General features: G+C 49.5%; 2 protein-coding genes across 2 annotated transcripts in view; both read left to right on the forward strand.

Annotated features, from left to right (window-relative positions):
• Window positions 1-16,679, forward strand: part of LOC121864783 (protein dead ringer homolog) — an 81,149-nt gene extending 64,470 nt beyond the window's left edge. The window contains exon 4 of the mRNA XM_042363953.1: window positions 16,546-16,679. Coding sequence (XP_042219887.1) covers window positions 16,546-16,679 — 134 coding nt within the window. The remainder of the gene's footprint in view (window positions 1-16,545) is intronic.
• Window positions 16,680-17,295: 616 nt separating this feature from the next.
• Window positions 17,296-19,541, forward strand: part of LOC121864780 — a 37,825-nt gene continuing 35,579 nt past the window's right edge. Inside the window, exon 1 of the mRNA XM_042363949.1 lies at window positions 17,296-17,309. The gene's annotated coding sequence lies outside the window, so the exon portion shown is untranslated. The remainder of the gene's footprint in view (window positions 17,310-19,541) is intronic.

Raw genomic sequence — 19,541 nt, forward strand, 5'->3', positions numbered from 1 at the left:
ACAAAGTGAACAGCAACAACAACAATGATAATAATAATAATGACTGAGCCATTTGAGTGTTGCAGTTATCTTGAATGTACTAATAAATACTGTACATTTATCTAGAAAATATTAAATAACATAAGATAGTTAGTACAGTAGACATGGTACTAATGGAAGGTGTTATAATGGTTCACTTGAGTATTTTGACAAAGTTAAATTGAACCAAGGAGTTGTGTTTCTCGAGTTGGTCCTTGAGTGGCTGGTGGTGATCGCCGTGTCTCGAGAGTGTTGGGGCATCATCCATCGATAAGGTAGACGGGGCAAGGCCTGTTTGTGGTGAGGGAGGGAGTGAAGGAGGGAAGTTAACTCCCCACCCCCTTACACCACCAGTCGTCTGTTGGTCTCCAGCGTGAGACTATGAGGACGAGTGAGACAGAGGACAACCTCGACTTTTATTGACCAATGTGTCTCATCATACCAGTGTGCTGACCAGTTTCTCTCTTTAGACTCCAGTTTTCATTATCCTAGAGTCATTAAACAAGACCAAGTGCCCTAGATCCACAACTCGTGTCCCAATACCCGACGCCGAGTCCCAGAGAGCCAGTAATGTGCCCCGAGACCCGCCGGATCCGCCATAACCTCAGCTTTTATGGATCAAGCAAAAAAAGACCAAGGATTCTGTAGATGTAGTTTTATAAAGAAAACGGGGCTAAGATGTCACTCTGGTCACGGGCTGAGGGACGTAAGCCGCTGTAGCCACTGACACGGCTGATAGCCCTCATGTGTCCCTGGTTATAAGGGCCACACTAGCCTGGGCGGAGGCGGGGGTCTGCACTTGAGGCGGCCATCTGGAACAATTTGTGAGAATGTGTAGAGCACCGTATGTCCCGCTGTGGCCTTTATAGCGCCAACTCCTCCCCCTCCCCTTACCTCTCCCCTCCTTCTTCTCCCTCCCTCGCCTCTCTCCCTTAGGGCGACACTAACATGAGCCCCACAACCCTCCCCCCACTCCACCCCCGCACCCAGGGCAATAAATAATCAAAAGAGGTTTTATTTCAAACAAAATTGGGTGTCGCTTGTCAGTGAGATGAATTTTTGTTGGGAGGAGGAAAAAATAAGTCCAGGAGATACTGGGAGACGTGTGGGGTAGGGGGATGGTAGGAGGCCAGGGTAGGAGGACCGATGAAGGGGGGCGAGGATCTTCTGAAGGATTTATTGCTCATCCATCACTCCTTCACGGGGCCGCCCAGGACCCCCCCTCTGTCTGTGTCCTTTCCACCCCAGTTTCATTATCCTCTTTTCCCCCCCTCCCTCTCCTGCCTCCCCCCCCTTGCTCCTCTCTCTCCCCACCAAGTGCCGCCCCATTCCCTCTGCTTCCTCCCCTTACACACACTAACCCCACACACACCTATAGACACACTCTCTCTACACACACTCTCCATACACACACTCCCCCACACACCTCCCCACACACTCCTCCCCCCACACACTTTCCACACACACCCCCCACACACTCTCTCCCCACACACCCCCCCCACACACCTCCATAGACACCTCCATAGACACACTCTCTACATACACCCATACACACACACTCTCCTACATACACTCTCCATACACACTCCCCACACACTCTCCCCACACACCTCCCCACACACACCCCCACACACCCCTCCCCCACACCCCCCCCCACACCTCCATAGACACACCTCCATAGACGCACTCTCCCCACACACTCCCCCCCACACACTCCACAGACACACACTCCCCACACACTCTCCCCAAAAAACACTCCCCCACACTCTCCCCACACACACCTCCCCACACCCTCTCCCCCACACACTCAGCCCCACACACACACTCCCCCACACACTCTCCCCACACTCTCCCAACACACACTCCCCACACTCCATAGACACACTTCCATAGACACACTCACATACACTGTCCATACACACACTCCCCCACACACACTCCCCACACACACACTCTCCCCACACACACACTCTCCCCACACACACTCCCTCACACACTCTCCCCACACACTCTCCCCCACACACTCTCCCCCACACACACACTTCAGTATATTCACGTATTCTTGGGTTGTATCACATTACTTATAAAACAAAATACACAAACACTCAGTCGACTCCAGTTTATAGTGAGATGATGAACATGTACTCAAGTATAGCAAGATTATAGACGTATTATATGATGAGGTTTTGAGTGATATGAGATTATAGTTGTGGTTGAATTTTTCAGAGTTCCTCAGGTGATGTGTTGATGAGCTTTTACCTGTGCTGTGTTTTCTATGGTGTTGTGATGTGATGATGTTGGTAGTAGTAGGAGTAGTAGTTGAAGTAGTAGTGATGTTGGTAGTAGTAGTAGAAGTGTAATGGTGGTGGTAGTAGGGTAGTGGTTGTTGATTTAGTGGTGTTGTGAGCAGTGGTAGTTGTAGTACGTAGTTTAGTGTAATGGTTGGTAGTGGTAGTGGTGATGGTAGTGGTACTGTGGGTAGTAGTAGTGATAGTGGTGCTGAAAGTAGTAGGAGTGGTAGTGGTAACGGTGGTGATGGTAGTGAAGTTGGTGGTAGTGATGGTGCTAGTGATAGTAGGGCGATGGTGGTGGGTGTGGTGCGGTATGGGAGTGTGGTGTTAGTAGTAGTGGTAATGATGGTGGTGGTGGTAGATGGTGGTGGGTGTGGTGCGGTATGGGAGTGTGGTGGGGAGATTTGGCCCGGCCAAATGACCTCAGGAACTAGTCATTGATAAGGAACCTCCATAAACGATTTATTGCACTTACTGCATTACTGCCTCCTCTCAGACCCCTCCTCCTCCTCAGACCCCCTCCTCCTCCAGGCCTCCCCTCCTCCAGACCCCCTCCCCTCCAGCCCCCCTCCTCCTCCTCCAGACCCCCTCTCCTCCAGACCCCTCTTCCCTCTCCAGACCCCCTCCTCCTCCTCCAGACCCCCTCCCTCCTCCTCCGGAGCCCCTCCTCCTCCAGACCCCTCCTCCTTGCCCCCCTCCTCCTCGGAGCCCCTCCTCCTCCTCCAGGCCCTCCTCCTCCAGCCCCCTCTCCTCCGTCCCCTCCCTCCTCCAGACCCCTCCTCCTCCTCCAGACCCCCTCCTTCCCCTTCCTCTTCTATTTCTTTCCTCCCTCCTTTGCTGGTCCATTGCCAAGACCGTGGTCCAGAAGATGGTCCAGAGTGTAGGTAAACAACACTGGTCCTGGGACACTCCAGACCCTGACTCTCACCACAAGTTTTGGTTCAGTGTTTACCTCTTAGCCCTTCCCCCTCCGGCCCTGGCAGATCCCCCCAATCTTGGCATATCCCCTCCACTGGCAGATACCCGTCGGCCCTGGCAGATCCCCCCCAATCTTGGCATATCCTCACTGGCGATGCCCGTCGGCCCTAGCAGAATCCCCCAATCTTGCTGCTCCCTCCACAGCAGATACCGTCGGCCCTGTAGATCCCCCAATCTTGGCACCCATCCCTCCACCAGAATGCCCGTCCTCGGCCCTGGCAGATCCCCCAATCTTGGCATATCCCCTCCACTGGCGGGCACCCGTCGGCCCTGGCAGATCCCCCCAATCTTGGCATATCCCCTCCACTGGCAGATACCCGCCGGCCCTGGCAGATGCCCCTGATTTTGGCAGATCCCCTCAACTGGCAGACACCCGCCCCCTGGCAGACACCCGCCGCCTCGGGTTACTACAAACAGCCCCTCAAGAGCACCAACCCCCGGGAGTTGTTAAGAGAGGCGCTCGTAGGCGGAGGATAACAGCTATCTTGAGAGTGAAGGATCTCTCTCTCTCTCTCTCTCTCTCTCTTGTACGTCTGAATCTGTGATAAACATATAAATAGGGCTAGAGTGGGGCTGGCGGAGAGCTTAGGAGGGCTATTGGAGTCCATGTGAGGTGCAAGGGAGGGACTGAGGAGGGTTGGGGGAAGGGGCTTAGCAATAGCCTGTGAGGTAAGTGTAGAACGAACGAATTTCGATAAGGTAAGGAAGATGAGGAGGACGGTGGTGCCGGCAGTGTGTACCCAGCCACTGTGGTGTTCCTGGGGGAGCTGTGTAGCCTGATAATACACCCTGTGTCCCTGTGTAGCCTGATATTACACCCTGTGCCTCTGTGTAGCCTGATATTACACCCTGTGTCTCTGTGTTGCCTGATATTACACCCTGTGCCTCTGTGTAGCCTGATATTACACCCTGTGCCTCTGTGTAGCCTGATATTACACCCTGTGCCTCTGTGTTGCCCTGATGTACCCTGTGCCTCTGGCTGTAGCCTGATATTACACCCTGTGCCTCTGTGTAGCCTGATATTACACCCTGTGCCTCTGTGTTGCCTGATATTACACCCTGTGCCTCTGTGTTGCCTGATATTACACCCTGTGCCTCTGTGTAGCCTGATATTACACCCTGTGCCTCTGTGTTGCCTGATATTACACCCTGTGCCTCTGTGTAGCCTGATATTACACCCTGTGTCTCTGTGTTGCCTGATATTACACCCTGTGCCTCTGTGTAGCCTGATATTACACCCTGTGATTTCGCCTGTAGACACACTCATTACCCTACCTTCTACACAGCTCAATTCCTGTGTGTTTACGGAGGGTGTATCGCAGGGGGAGGTAGGGAGGTGCGTAGGGGCGTATAAGGGGTGTATCTGGTACCCGGTTTAGGTGTAATTGTCGTGTCCCGTGTACTCAGCAGAGGGTCAACAATGGTGTCAATGGGGGATCCAGGAGTGTACAATGGAGGATCACAATGGCGGGTCTCTTGGTGTTTGACTTTCTCTCTGAATGGTGTGTGTGTGTGTGTGTGTGTGTGTGTGTGTGTGTGTGTGTGTGTGTTGGACGGACCCACGACCCTAGTGGACCCATGACTGTAGTGTCCGGACCCACGTAACTTTGTCTCCACTTATTTCTGTTTTCGATTTACATTTACGATTTTTTTTGTTCGGGCCAGTTTTTCTCTATAGCATTTAATTCATCTCTCCATCTCTTCGTCCCCCCCGTAAATTCTTTATCTCCGTCTCCCCCTTTCATCCGTTTTCTTTGGTCTTGTCTTTATTCTTCACCATTTGTCTCTCTCTCTCTCCTTTCATTTACCCGAATACTTTTGTTTGATCTTCGCTTTTGTTATTTTATTTCCCGCCCTTTTTTTTATTTGGATCTTTAACATTCTTTCTCTTTCTTCTTTTTTTTTGTCAGTTTGTTTATGGTTCGATGCCAGATGTCTCCTTTCCCCACCTGCCTCCCTCTCCCTCACCCCTCTCTCTCCCTCCGTCTCCCTCACCCCTATCCCTCACCCCTCCCTCTTTTATTTCGTGTTTGGGTCGCCAGCCTACAACCCCCTCACCTCCCTGGCTCGGTTTCCCTTCAAAGGTTAATTAGGCAGCGTAATAGGCCAGTTGGAGAAGCCCGTCGTCTCCTGCCGTGGACATCCGGGGTGTTTTCGTCTCCTCCTTTTGTTACTAATTGTCTATATCTTTTTTTTTCTCTTTTTCTTCTCTTTTTTTATTTTTTTTTATTTTAGTGAACCCGGAGGCTGTTGAGTCGTTCTTGGTGGTGGTGGTGGTAGCTTTTTGGTAACGGTGGAGGAGGGAGGGGGGAGTGGGAGGTGGACCAATAGGGTAGTTGGATGAGGAGGGTAGTTGGACCAAGGAGGGTAGTTAGATGAGGAGGGTAGTTGGATGAGGAGGAAGGTAGTTGGATGAGGACGAGGGTAGGTGGACCAAGGAGGGTAGTTAGATGGAGAGGGTAGTTGGATGAGAAGGAGGGTAGTTAGATGGAGAGGGTAGTTGGATGAGGAGGACGGTAGTTGGATGAGGAGGGTAGGTGGACCAAGGAGGGTAGGTGGACCAAGGAGGGTAGGTGGACCAAGAAAGGATTGAGTTGGGTAAATATTTTTAGATTTATTTTTCTTCGGTTAAATTGTCAAATAAATTCACATCAGTTCAGAATGTAATATACTAAATAATACAGGTATACAAACATACATATATAGTACAGGTAATACATACATACATACATTCATAGACAGGACAGGTATACAAACATACATAGAGAGTCAAACAAGGACAGACCAAGAAAGACATTAAAAGTTTATTTCCATCGGAGCTTTTCAGTTTTTTTTTTCTTCTAGTTTCTTGGATTTTTTTTGAAATGGTGAAGGGAGAGGAAGAAGAGTAAAAGGAAGAGGGAAGAGGAGGAAGAGGAGGAGGAAGAGGAAGAAGAGAGAGGAGGAGGAGAGGAAGGAAGAAGAGAGAGGAGGAGGAAGAGGAAGGAACGTTCATGTTTTTTTTTCTTTGGTTGTCATTAGTCGCCTGATAAAGTGCCGGAGTCCACCTGGGGATTATGGCACAGGTAAATGAGGGAGATGAGAGAGGAGAGGGGTAGAGGAGAGGGGGAAAAGCATGTAGACAATGGACGCTATGGCCCATTGGGAATTAGTGGTGTAAGGGGAAGGGAGGGGGGTGAGCAATCTCCTCTGAGGGAAGAAGAAGGAGGGAGGAGGGGCGGGGGGGAGAGGAAGGGCATCTCTAAGGTGGTCAACGGTTGCCTGATGGAGAGTGGTCACCCGCCTGCTGTGAGCCCGCCGTTTTATGACTGGCCGAGACACAAGCCAACACCTGCATTATTGTCTCCTAACATAAAGGTCATTGTTTTTCATCCTAACCTCAACCTGTCCCCCATACGCAATTTTACTCCTTAGTGCAAGAGGCGACAAGGGCGTTTTTTTTTACCTCTCCTCTCGCCTTGGCTACGACCCTGGAAGAAGAGCGCCTAGCTAGAGAGACAGACAGACAGACAGACAGACACAGACAGACAGACACAGACAGACAGACAGACAGACATAGACAGACAGACAGACAGACAGACAGACAGACAATTCGGGACTTTACGGGGGGCTTAGATTATATTTACCCCAATTATCTTGTTTACTAGAAAATGGACTTTTGGGTAAATTACTACTTTTTGTTATCAATCCTGTGAACTGTTATATTAAATGGGATTTTATATTCGAGTTTCATGATTAGTTTTATATACAGGTGGTGTTGAGGCGCTGTGATTATTAACTGGTGGTGTAGTGTAGTGTAGTGTCAGGCGCTGTGATTATTAACTGGTGGTGTAGTGTAGTGTAGTGTCAGGCGCTGTGATTATTAACTGGTGGTGTACTGTCAGGCGCTGTGATTATTAACTGGTGGTGGTGTAGTGTAGTGTCAGGCGCTGTGATTATTAACTGGCAGTGTGGTGTGTAGTGTCAGGCGCTGATTATTAACTGGTGGTGTAGTGTAGTGTCAGGCGCTGTGTGATTATTAACTGGTGGTGTAGTGTAGTGTCAGGCGCTGATTATTAACTGGCAGTGTGTGTGTAGTGTCAGGCGCTGTGATTATTAACTGGTGGTGTAGTGTAGTGTAGTGTCAGGCGCTGTGATTAACTGGTAGTGTAGTGTCAGGCGCTGTGATTATTAACTGGTAGTGTAGTGTCAGGCGCTGTGATTATTAACTGTGTACCGTCAGGTGCTGTGATTATTAACTGGCAGGTGTAGTGTCAGGCGCTGTGATTACATAACTGTGGTGTAGTGTAGTGTCAGGCGCTGCGATTATTAACTGGCAGTGTGGTGCGTCAGGCGCTGTGATTATTAACTGGTAATGTAGTGTCAGGCGCTGTGATTATTAACTGGTGGTGTACTGTCAGGTGCTGGTGATTGCTAACTGGCAGTGTGGGAAATGGTCAGGCGCTGTGATTAACTGGTGGTGTGTGTAGTGTCAGGCGCTGTGGGATTATTAACTGGTGGTGTACCGCTGTCAGGCGCTGTGATTATTAACTGGCAGTGTGGTGGTGTCAGGCGCTGTGATTATTAACCGTGGTGTACTGTCAGGCGCTGTGATTATTAACTGGCAGTGTGGTGTAGTGTCAGGCGCCAGATTATTAACTGGTGGTACTGTCAGTTGTATTAACTGGCAGTGGTGTAGTGTCAGGCGCTGTGATTATTAACTGGTGGTGTACCGTCAGGCGCTGTGATTATTAACTGGCAGTGTGGTGTAGTGTCAGGCGCTGTGATTATTAACTGGTAGTGTAGTGTAGTGTCAGGCGCTGTGATTAATTATTAACTGGCAGTGTGGTGTAGTGTCAGGCGCTGTGATTAATTATTAACTGGCAGTGTGGTGTAGTGTCAGGCGCTGTGATTAATTATTAACTGGCAGTGTGGTGTAGTGTCAGGCGCTGTGATTATTAACTGGTGGTGTAGTGTAAAGTCAGGCGCCTGATTATTAACTGGTAGTGTAGTGTAGTGTCAGGCGCTGTGATTAATTATTAACTGGCAGTGTGGTGTAGTGTCAGGCGCTGTGATTAATTATTAACTGGCAGTGTGGTGTAGTGTCAGGCGCTGTGATTAATTATTAACTGGCAGTGTGGTGTAGTGTCAGGCGCTGTGATTATTAATGGATGAGGCGTGACATCTAGTGTATGAGGGGATGGGGGAGGGGGGGGTACTTGTTATTATTAAGCATCATCATTATAGAGGTGTTGGCACTAAAGACAGGTGTTAGCACTAAAGACAGGGGTTGGCACTAAAGACAGGTGTTGGCACTAAAGACAGGTGTTAGCACTAAAGACGGGTGTTGGCATTAAAGACAGGTGTTGGCACTAAAGACAGGTGTTAGCACTAAAGACAGGTGTTAGCACTAAAGGCAGGTGTTGGCATTAAAGACAGGTGTTGGCACTAAAGACAGGTGTTAGCACTAAAGACAGGTGTTAGCACTAAAGACAGGTGTTGGCATTAACAGCAGGTGTTGGCACTAAAGGCAGGTGTTGGCATTAAAGACAGGTGTTGGCACTAAAGACAGGTGTTGGCACTAAAGATAGGTATTGGCAATAAAGACAGGTGTTGGCATTAACAGCAGGTGTTGGCACTAAAGGCAGGTGTTGGCACTAAAAGCAAGACGTGTTTACCTGGGGTCACGGGAACCCTTAAGATGAACTGACATGACCTGCGCCTCCTGTCACACACACACACACACACAAACACACACACACACACACACACACACACACACAGGGCTTCAGCTGGAGGGACGGAAGCCTCAGTAAGTTAAGCTTCATCGTCTTAATATTAACACACGTCTTTTTCCTCCTGATGTCCGTTCACCTGTGTTCTCGTTCATCTGTTTTTGTTCACCTTCGTTTGTTCGCCTGAGTTCATCTGTGTTTTTGTTTTAAGTTCATATGTGTCCTTGTTCTGTGTTCACTGATATGGGGACAGGTTATATATAGGGAGGAGGAGGGTGGAAGAGTAGAGATAGGAGGAGGGAGAGGAGGAGGAATGGGGGGTGGAGGGGGGCGTCTCAGCCTTATCGGTGATCTAAGGAGATTATTGATTGAAGATGAGCTGAGGGAATGTGGCGACCTGCTGCAGGAAGCCCTTGATACACACACACACACACACACACGAATGGGCACTTGACTTTACTGTTGGGGAAGTGACGGGGGTCGAGTGCAGTGCCGGCCTCATGTCACCCTTGCGTAACGAGGAAATAAAGTTCATTATTCAGTATGCTGTATCCACACTACCTGTAATGTGACGTTAGGAGTAGGGGTGGCTGGGTGGTGTAGGGCGGCAGAGTGGTGTAGGGGTGGCAGGGCGGTATAGGGGTGGCAGGGTGGTATAGGGGTGGCAGGGTGGTGTAGGGGTGGCAGGGAAAGGGTTCACCAGCTATAATTGCCTTTAAATACGGGTTTAACGACTTGTGATTCGATTTAATCAGGAGAAACTGTGGTCGGCCAACGGCTTCCCAGGCACGAGTTCATACATACATACATACATACATACATACATACATACATACATATACATACATACATACATACATACATAATCAAAATATAATTCTCTCTCTCTCTCTCTCTCTCTCTCTCTCTCTCTCTCTCTCTCTCTCTCTCGGGGTACATAATAACATAGCCCTCATCTTTATATCAGTAACACACGCCATTGCCACGGTCTTGCTTACACGCCCACACGCCTACGGGGCAAACCAGGGGCGTGTGGGCGGCGGCCGTCACCTCGTTCCCACGCCATAACTCAGGCGGTTAATGGCACACTTGTTATGGTGGCATAGGTTGCCAGGTTGTTGGCAGCTGATGATTGGCAAGGCTTCGTTGGGGCTGCCATGATAAGGGGTTTCAGTTATTTACGTTGAGTTGTTATGACAGAGCTTCAGTGGGCTGCCATAGGAGGCTTCACTGGGTTGCCATAGGAGGCTTCATTGGGTTGCCTCTTCCTCTTCCATCACATTCTTTTCCTCCTCCACCACATCCTCCCCCTCTTCCATATTATCCACCCACATCGTCCTCCTCCACCACACTCTCGTCCTCCACCACATCCTCCTCCTCCACCCACCTCCCTCCTCCACATCCTCCATATTATCCTACTGCACATTGTCCTCACCACATCCTCCTCTTCTATACATCATCCGCCTCCCCTCCTCCACATCCTCCTCTCTCTTCCATATCCTTCCCCTCCTCCTCCCCACACATCTCCTCTCCATATCCTCCCTCCTCCTCCACATCTTCCTCTTTCTCTCATCCTCCCCTCCTCCTCCTCCACATCTTCCCTCCTCTCTCTCCATATCCTCCTCCCTCCACACATCCTCTCCTCCTCCTCCACATCTTCCTCTTCTTCCATATCCTCCCCTCCTCCACATCTTCTCTTTCCATATCCTCCCCCTCCTCCTCCTCCACATCTTCCTCTTCTTCCATATCCTCCCTCCTCCCTCCCTCCACATCCTTTCCTCTTCTTCCATATCCTCCTCCTCCTCCTCCTCTCCTCCTCCTCCAGCAGGCAGTACCTCAGGTGGGCCGCCCTGATATCAGGCCAAATTACAGGTGTGAGCGTGGCGGCTCAGGTGGTAATCACACACAGTCTCTCAGGTAATTCCTGGCTTCCGGGTCATCAGACACTTAGTTTACTTTTTGGAGGGATGAGTAACGAGGGGCATCGTGTGGGCGTGACGAGGGCGTGGAGTGGGCGTGGTGTGGGCGGCGCTGGTGATCGATCAGGTGTTTGATTACCTGGTAATGATGACAGGGTGGCGGCAGTATGGATGATAGTGGTGGGGTACGGCTGTGATGATGGCAGGGTGCGGCATCACTCCTCCTCAGGGCCTCCTGCAGAAGGTCGCTCCTCCCGCTACGACCACCTCACCCCTGCTGCGGCTATCAGCGGTGCATGGCAGGAGACTATGGTACATTGTGTTGTGTTTATGGTAGTCTGTCATGGTACAGAATGATGGGTTACGATGCGCCAGTGTACAGGGTATTGCTGTCCAGTGCGGTAGTGTACAGGGAATTGCTGTCCAGTGCGGTAGTGTACAGGGTATTACAATCCGTCTTTACATAGATTAGTGCCCTGCGGAAGCACACACAAGGTTTCAGATGGGTACAAAATACACTGCAATGCCCGCAGGCCAGGGCACTCCGGGGCATGGGGCGAGTAGATAGTGCGTTGTGCCGCAGGCTGGAACACGCGGCGAGATATTACCGCGTGCATAAATTTGTAGCATGTTCCTCCAGGCTGCGGCAGATTGGTTCGTGATGCAGTCACTTGCGACCGGTTACTGCGTGTGGCAAGATGGCGGATGCGGCGGAACTGTGACATGGCGGTTGATGCGGCGGGCAAGCTGGCGGAGGTGGAGCATGGTGGCGCATGCGGCTAGTGGAACTGCAGCAAGTTGGCACATGCGGCTAGCGGGCTGGCGGAACTGCGGTAGTGTGGATATCTCGGTCGGCTGCAGGGTGAGAGGAGCTGCGATAGTGCGGAGAGCTCGGTCGGGGGGAGGGGGGGGGGCAATAAAGAAGGAACAGCCACCACCAATAATTATCAGCTTCGGTCATTGAAATATTTGGTGTTGAAAGCAGCAAGAACCGACGTGCCTGGGGCGGCCTCCACCTTCTGCTGGCCACCGACCTTCCCACAGTGTTTGGCTCACCCACACGCGCCTCCTGCTCACCCCTCCTGAACGAACCATTACGACACTGCCCATTAAATTACCTCCGGCATGTACACAATCATATAATAGTCTTGTTAATGGGCCAATTTTTATTTTTTTTTGTCGTTCTGGAAAAGACGATGCGGTTGCGGCCGCCATATTGCCGCAGGCGGTCTCCATTGCACGACACTACAAGAAAAATTTGCCAGTCTCCCTGAAATCGTGTCATTTGTAAAGTCATATTTCCTTGAGGAGCGACTCATTGGGGGAGACTTAAGCCTGGGGGGGGGGTGGACGCTCAGGTGGTGTAGACGCTTGTTGAGACAATATAGACGGCATTTAATAAGTAAGATACATTATAAGGATCTGAGGGCATTGGTGACGACTACTTGGTGAGGGACATTGGTGCCTTCAGTGATCAGCGTCATACATACTTGTTTACAAACTCATCGTCCTGTCAGGTTGGTGCAGGGGTCGGCGTCCACGTCCCACCAGCCCCTGAGGCCATGACTAAATAACCAATACTACTCACAAATTACTGACTAATTCTTTTTTTTCCCACCTGGTTTTATGAAGACGTTGGCGAGTGTGGACACCATCTGTCAGCGTGATGTGACCGGCAGTTACTGAGGCGGTACACGCTAGTCACATAACGCAGTGCCACACTCTTGTTATTAAGTCGTGTCACGCCGCTTATATAGTCGGTAACGCGGGGAGTGTTACTGGCGACCTTGCCAGTTGGTTTTGTAGCCATGTATGTCATGCCTGTCACAGTTTTGTAATGAAAGAGGGTCGTGACATGACACCAGCCGTGACAGTGCGTGGAGTGACGGGGTAATAATGCCTGATGAACATTGCTTGAGGCACTCAGGTAATCCTCCTTGTGCTTTTCAATGTTTCACGGGAACAGCATCTCACCATTTTAACTTTTGCCGTATTCAATACTTCCTCATCACCCACCATCTTGAGGTTTGATAATGACGCTGTTTTGATTCTCTTCATATAAGGAAGCCGCCCCGGATCTACACCAGGTGGACAGATATAGTTGGAGACGTTTGTACACAGTGTGGTAATCGGGGGGGGGGGGGATCACCACACTGTGTACAAACGTTCGAGCGGCTCTCTTCATCCTTACTTCCGGGGCGACGTTTCACATGGTGTCAGGTGCTGCTGGTGTGGTGGTGGCGGCGGAGGAAGGGAATCTTCAAGCTTGATTTTTAATGTATGCAAATGATTTCAGTTTTACGACAGCTGTAATTGACGTCACGATATCAGGTGGACTTGTGGTTGTAGTGTGGTGATGGTGTGGTGAAGGTGTTAGTGTTGGGGATGATACTGGTGATAGTGCTATAGTGTTGTTGGTGTTGGTGATGATGTTAGTGGTGTTGTTGATGGTGGTGGTGGTGATGATGTGTTCAAGTATGTTCACGTGTTACCTGGGAATGTGATGATAGTTTTATAATTACCTGTTGTATTGAAATAACTGTTTGTATTAATGAGAGTCTTACAGTACTGGACTACGGATGGTGTAAATGAAACGAAAAGTTACGCTAGGTTAGATTAGGTTAAATTAGCTTAGGTTAGGCTAAATTAGCTTAAGTTCGACTAAATTAGCTTAGGTTAGGTTAAATTAGCTTAGGTTAAATTAGCTTAAGTTCGACTAAATTAGCTTAGGTTAGGTTAAATTAGCTTAGGTTAGGTTAAATTAGCTTAGGTTAGGTTAAATTAGCTTAGGTTAGGTTAGGTTAGGCTGTGGAGTTCGCTGAAAAAATTCTCCTGTAAATAAAATGCCACTGTTTCTTTAACTTCCGGGGCACTGGAGCGGTGAGTGCCAGAAAGTGCCATACGTGCCCAGTATTTTAACAGCACACAAGAGATGGGTAGTAGGGAGGGCCGTCCGTAACCAGGAAGAGTCACACTGGGTCACTTTACACTTCAGGGAGAGTCACAGTTAGCACTTTACACTTCAGGGAGAGTCACAGCTAACACTTTACACTTCAGGAGTCACAGTTAACACCTTACACTTCCGGGAGAGTCACAGTTAACACTTTACACTTCAGGGAGAGTCACAGTTAACACCTTACACTTCAGGGAGAGTCACAGCTAACACTTTACACTTCAGGAGTCACAGTTAACACTTTACACTTCAGGGAGGGTCACAGTTAACACTTTACACTTCAGGGAGAGTCACAGCTAACACCTTACACTTCAGGGAGGGTCACAGTTAACACTTTACACTTCAGGGAGAGTCACAGTTAACACCTTACACTTCAGGGAGGGTCACAGTTAACACTTTACACTTCAGGGAGAGTCACAGTTAACACTTTACACTTCAGGGAGAGTCACAGTTAACACCTTACACTTCAGGGAGAGTCACAGTTAACACTTTACACTTCAGGAGTCACAGTTAACACTTTACACTTCAGGGAGAGTCACAGTTAACACTTTACACTTAACACCAGGCTACTGAATAAAATATTGCCTCGTTACAATGTCGAGCGACCACCATTAATCAGACGGGGTGGTGAGCTGGGAAGTGATATTGCTCTGCCACCGCTGCCGCCCCCGTCCTCCCGGCGCCACCCACTGCTGCCCCCCCCCGCCCTCCCGGCCGCCCATCGCTGCCACCCTGCCGCCCACCGCTCTCCATATTGGCAGCGGCACCAATTGTTGTGGGTCCATTAATAACAGTGACGCTCTACCATCGTCCACACGCTTCATTTATCACCTCGTGGCACTTTTGATGACTGGCACCAGTTGGCACCTCAGCTTGTACTGCCTCTGACTGGTGGTGCTGGTGCTTTAAGTTGACTGACTGACTGTTTGGCTGTATCTGAAGGTGTAAATTAACTGAATGACTGGCTTACTGACTCGTCCTCATGCTGGTGTTATAAGTTGACGGCCTGACTGACTGTTGTAAACCGAATAATGTTAATAACATGATGATAACCTTGTGTCAACCAGGTACACCCATCAGTAACACTGTTCTCCCGCCATCAGGTACACCCATCACTAACACTGTTCTCCCCCATCAGTGACACTGTTCTCCCCCATCAGGTACACCCATCACTAACACTGTTCTCCGCCCATCAGTGACACTGTTCTCCCGCCCATCAGGTACACCATCACTAACACTGTTCTCCGCCCATCAGGTACACCCATCACTAACACTGTTCTCCTCCATCAGGTACACCCACCACTAACACTGTTCTCCCGCCCATCAGATACACCCATCACTAACTGTTCTCCGCCATCAGGTACACCCATCACTAACACTGCTCCCCATCAGGTACACCCATCACTAACACTGTTCCCGCCCATCAGGTACACCCATCACAACACTGTTTCCCGCCCATCAGGCACACCCATCACTAACACTGTTCTTCCGCCCATCACTAACACTGTTCTCCGCCCATCAGGTACACCCATCACTAACACTATGGTCTCCGCCCATCAGGTACACCCATCACTAACACTGTTCTCCCGCCCATCAGGTACACCCATCACTAACACTGTTCTCCCGCCCATCAGGTACCCATCATAACACTGTTCTCCCGCCCATCAGGTCACCATCACTAACACTGTTCTCCGCCCATCAGGTACACCCATCACTGACACTGTGATCTCCGCCCATCAGGTACACCATCAGTAACACTGTTCTCCCGCCATAGGTACACCCATCACTAACACTGTGTTCTCCGCCCATCGGTACACCCATCACTAACACTATGTTCTTCCGCCCATCAGGTACACCCATCAGTAACACTGTTCTCCGCCCATCAGGTACACCCATCACTAACATGTTCTCCCGCCCATCAGGTACACCATCACTAACACTGTTCTCCCTCCATCAGGTACACCCATCACTAACACTGTTCTCCCTCCCATCAGGTACCATCAGTAACATCTCTCCGCCCATGGTACACCCATCACTAACACTGTTCTCCGCCCATCAGGTACACCATCACTAACACTGTTCTCCCGCCATCAGGTACACCCATCATTAACACTATGTTCTCCCGCCCATCAGGTACACCCATCACTAACACTGTTCTCCGCCATCAGGTACACCCATCACTAACACTGTTCTCCTGCCCATCAGGTACCATCACTAACACTGTTCTCCCCCCATCAGGTACACCCATACTTCTACTGTTCTCCCTCCCATCAGGTACACCATCACTAATTGTTCTCCCTCCATCAGGTACACCCATCAGTAACACTGTTCTCCCTCCCATCAGGTACACCCATCACTAACACTGTTCTCCCTCCCATCAGGTACACCATCACTAACACTGTTCTCCGCCCATCAGGTACACCCATCACTAACACTGTTCTCCCTCCCATCAGGTACACCCATCAGTAACACTGTTCTCCCGCCCATCAGGTACACCCATCACTAACACTGTTCTCCCTCCCATCAGGTACACCCATCATAACATTGTTCTCCCTCCCATCAGGTACACCCATCACTAACACTGTTCTCCGCCATCGGTACACCCATCACTAACACTGTTCTCCCGCCCATCAGGTACACCCATCATTAACACTATGTTCTCCGCCCATCAGGTACGCCCATCAACCGGCTGCCCATCATGGCCAAGCAGGTGCTGGACCTCTACGAGCTGTACAACCTGGTGGTGGCCTCGGCGGCCTCGTGGACGTCATCAACAAGATTGTGGCAAGAGATTATCAGGGACTGAAACTGCCTTCCTCCATCACCAGCGCCGCCTTCACCCTGAGCCAGTAAGTTCTTGTGACCTTCACACTCAGAACCCAGTAAGTTTGTGACCTTCACCCTCAGAACCCGTAAGTTCTTGTGACCTTCACCCTCAGAACCCAATAAGTTCTTGTGACCTTCACCCTCAGAACCCAGTAAGTTCTTGTGACCTTCACCCTCAGACCCAGTAAGTTCTTGTGACCTTCACCCTCAGAACCCAGTAAGTTCTTGTCACCTTACCTCAGACCCAGTAAGTTCTTGTGGCCTTCACACTCAGAACCCAGTAAGTTCTTGTGGCCTTCACCCTGAGAACCCAGTAAGTTCTTGTGACCTTCACCCTGAGAACCCAGTAAGTTCTTGTGACCTTCACACTCAGAACCCAGTAAGTTCTTGTGGCCTTCACACTCAGAACCCAGTAAGTTCTTGTGGCCTTCACCCTCAGAACCCAGTAAGTTCTTGTGACCTTCACCCTCAGAACCCAGTAAGTTCTTGTGACCTTCACCCTCAGAACCCAGTAAGTTCTTGTGACCTTCACACTCAGAACCCAGTAAGTTCTTGTGACCTTCACCCTCAGAACCCAGTAAGTTCTTGTGGCCTTCACCCTCAGAACCCAGTAAGTTCTTGTGACCTTCACCCTCAGAACCCAGTAAGTTCTTGTGGTTAAAACTGTTTACCTGTACCATACGGAAGAGTGACACAGTTCCCCCATCACCAGGTAAGTGAGGGAGGTAATTAAGTCCCTCAGGTGGAATATTAAGTTGGTTTATGGTTCATTGTGGACGACGCATATTCTTCACTCAATGGTTGATCTGGTCGCTGGAATATGTTGAGAATTTGCGTTTTCTTTTGTTATTTTCCTCTTAAATCTTCTTGAATACTTTCCACTTTGATGTTGGACTCGTGTTCTTCCTCTTAGTTGTTGTAGGGTTTTGGAATGCGGTTAAGTTAGTCAATATACAACGCTTGGGATCACCTGAAGATTTAGACATCCCAAGTTGGGTTTCATCTGATGATTAACCACCTGAATGCTAACCAAACTTAACCTAATTCCCCTCCAGGTAGGATTAGGGTGTTTAATCTTAAGGTGAAATAAGCTAGGGTGTCTAATCTTCTGGTGACCCAACGTGTTCTATAAGCTCGGGAAAGTACGGATACATAACTCAAAACACTAAGCCATCGGTATACAAGGAGGGAGTGTGACCGGTACAGTACTACACTCGACCGACTTCACTTTCTCAATTGTAAATATAGGTAGTCACTGATATTTGGGTTGCTGGATGAGCCCCGGGCGCGAACTAACGACTCTTAGTACAGAACCCGAGCGCTATATCCACTAGACCGTCGCACTCGTAAATGATTGGAGTGGAAAATTATAATTGTTCTCGTAATGGCAACTCACTGTGACCTATGGCAGCTGTGAGGGGCGTTTTGTTTTCCTGTGTGGTGGACGTGTATGGAGGACGGGTATGGAGGACGGGTATGGAGGATGTGTGTCGGCGCTGTAGAACCTTCCTCAGGTCTCGTCAGCAGGAATAAGGTTAGGTTATAGGGGACTCAGATGTCTCCCTCGGTCTCACTTTAGATTAGTCATTTGATGCATCAGATCTGTTCACCGTTGGTCACAGAGGCTCACAGAGGCTCACAAGGGGTCACAGGAGGCACAAAAGGTCACAGTCCAAATCAGTGGTGTCAGACGTCCAGGCACTGTGCTAATAATCAGCAGAGGTCGCTGTTGAGAGGCCAGTATTCGACAACAACACTACCAGCGTCATTAGGCCCTGAGAAGAGTGGCGTGGCGTGAATAATGCGATCCCCCCCCCCCCTCCCCACCCCACGCCTTCCCACGCCCGCCCATCGCAGGAAATTGAGGCGTGCATAAGTGATGAGACGCAGGTAGCCACCGTGGAGGAGTGGACCAGGATACTCAGGTGATAATGGCTCCTCAGATCCCATTACCTTCACCCATTATTAAACTCATTAGTCTGGCTACTGTGAGGGTAATTATCACGAACGTATGTAATGGTTTCTTCACTCAGTATTATTTACCACGAGTTGGATAAATAACATCTAACGTATTAAAGCTTCGTGTGTGTGGGGGGGGCTTAGGGAGGAAGGTAGAAAGTGAGGAGGTAAATGCGAGTGGGGAGAGTGGGGGAAATGTAGGAGTCTTGGCAATTGTGGGGGAGTCCATCTGTGTTCCTTCGATTTCAGTACCAATTCTTCCTTCCTTCCTTCCTTCCTTCCTCATCCCAGTGAATTTTTTTAATAATGATAAAAATAACAGTAATAATATTAACAATAATAGTACTGAAAAAATATTAAAACTAATGGTAGTAAATTAAAAAAGTTATAAATAATAAGAGGAAGAACGGCAAGAATGATGACGATGATAATAGTATTAATAATAGAATGCCAGACAGGGAGGTGACAGACAAAGAAACAAGACAGGGAGATTGGCAGACAGTTAGGCAGAGTGGCAGACAGAGTGGCAGACAAACAAACAAACAGACAAGGCAGTCATAAGGCAGGCAGGTTTTAAGACAGACAGACAGACAGGCAAGTGACTGGCGTGATGAAGTTGACCATTAAACCAGGCGAGACCAAAGAGCCCGCGGGCGTAGAAAACCCCGCCCACGCCCACAGCCTCACCACAACTTTCTCACACCACCTTACCTCCTCGCCTCACTACCAATTGTTAAAAAAAAAAGCCTCGATTGGTTATTTGTTTATTCTATTATTGTTATTATTATTATTACTATTTTTTTTTTACCACTGGTGACGCAAATAGGCAGGAACATATGTCTTGGTGGCTGGGGGAGAAGATGTTGCTGCTGCTGCTGTCACT

The sequence above is a fragment of the Homarus americanus genome, unplaced genomic scaffold (assembly GCF_018991925.1).
Source record: "Homarus americanus isolate GMGI-L3 unplaced genomic scaffold, GMGI_Hamer_2.0 scaffold9233, whole genome shotgun sequence".
Lineage (NCBI taxonomy): Eukaryota > Metazoa > Arthropoda > Malacostraca > Decapoda > Nephropidae > Homarus > Homarus americanus.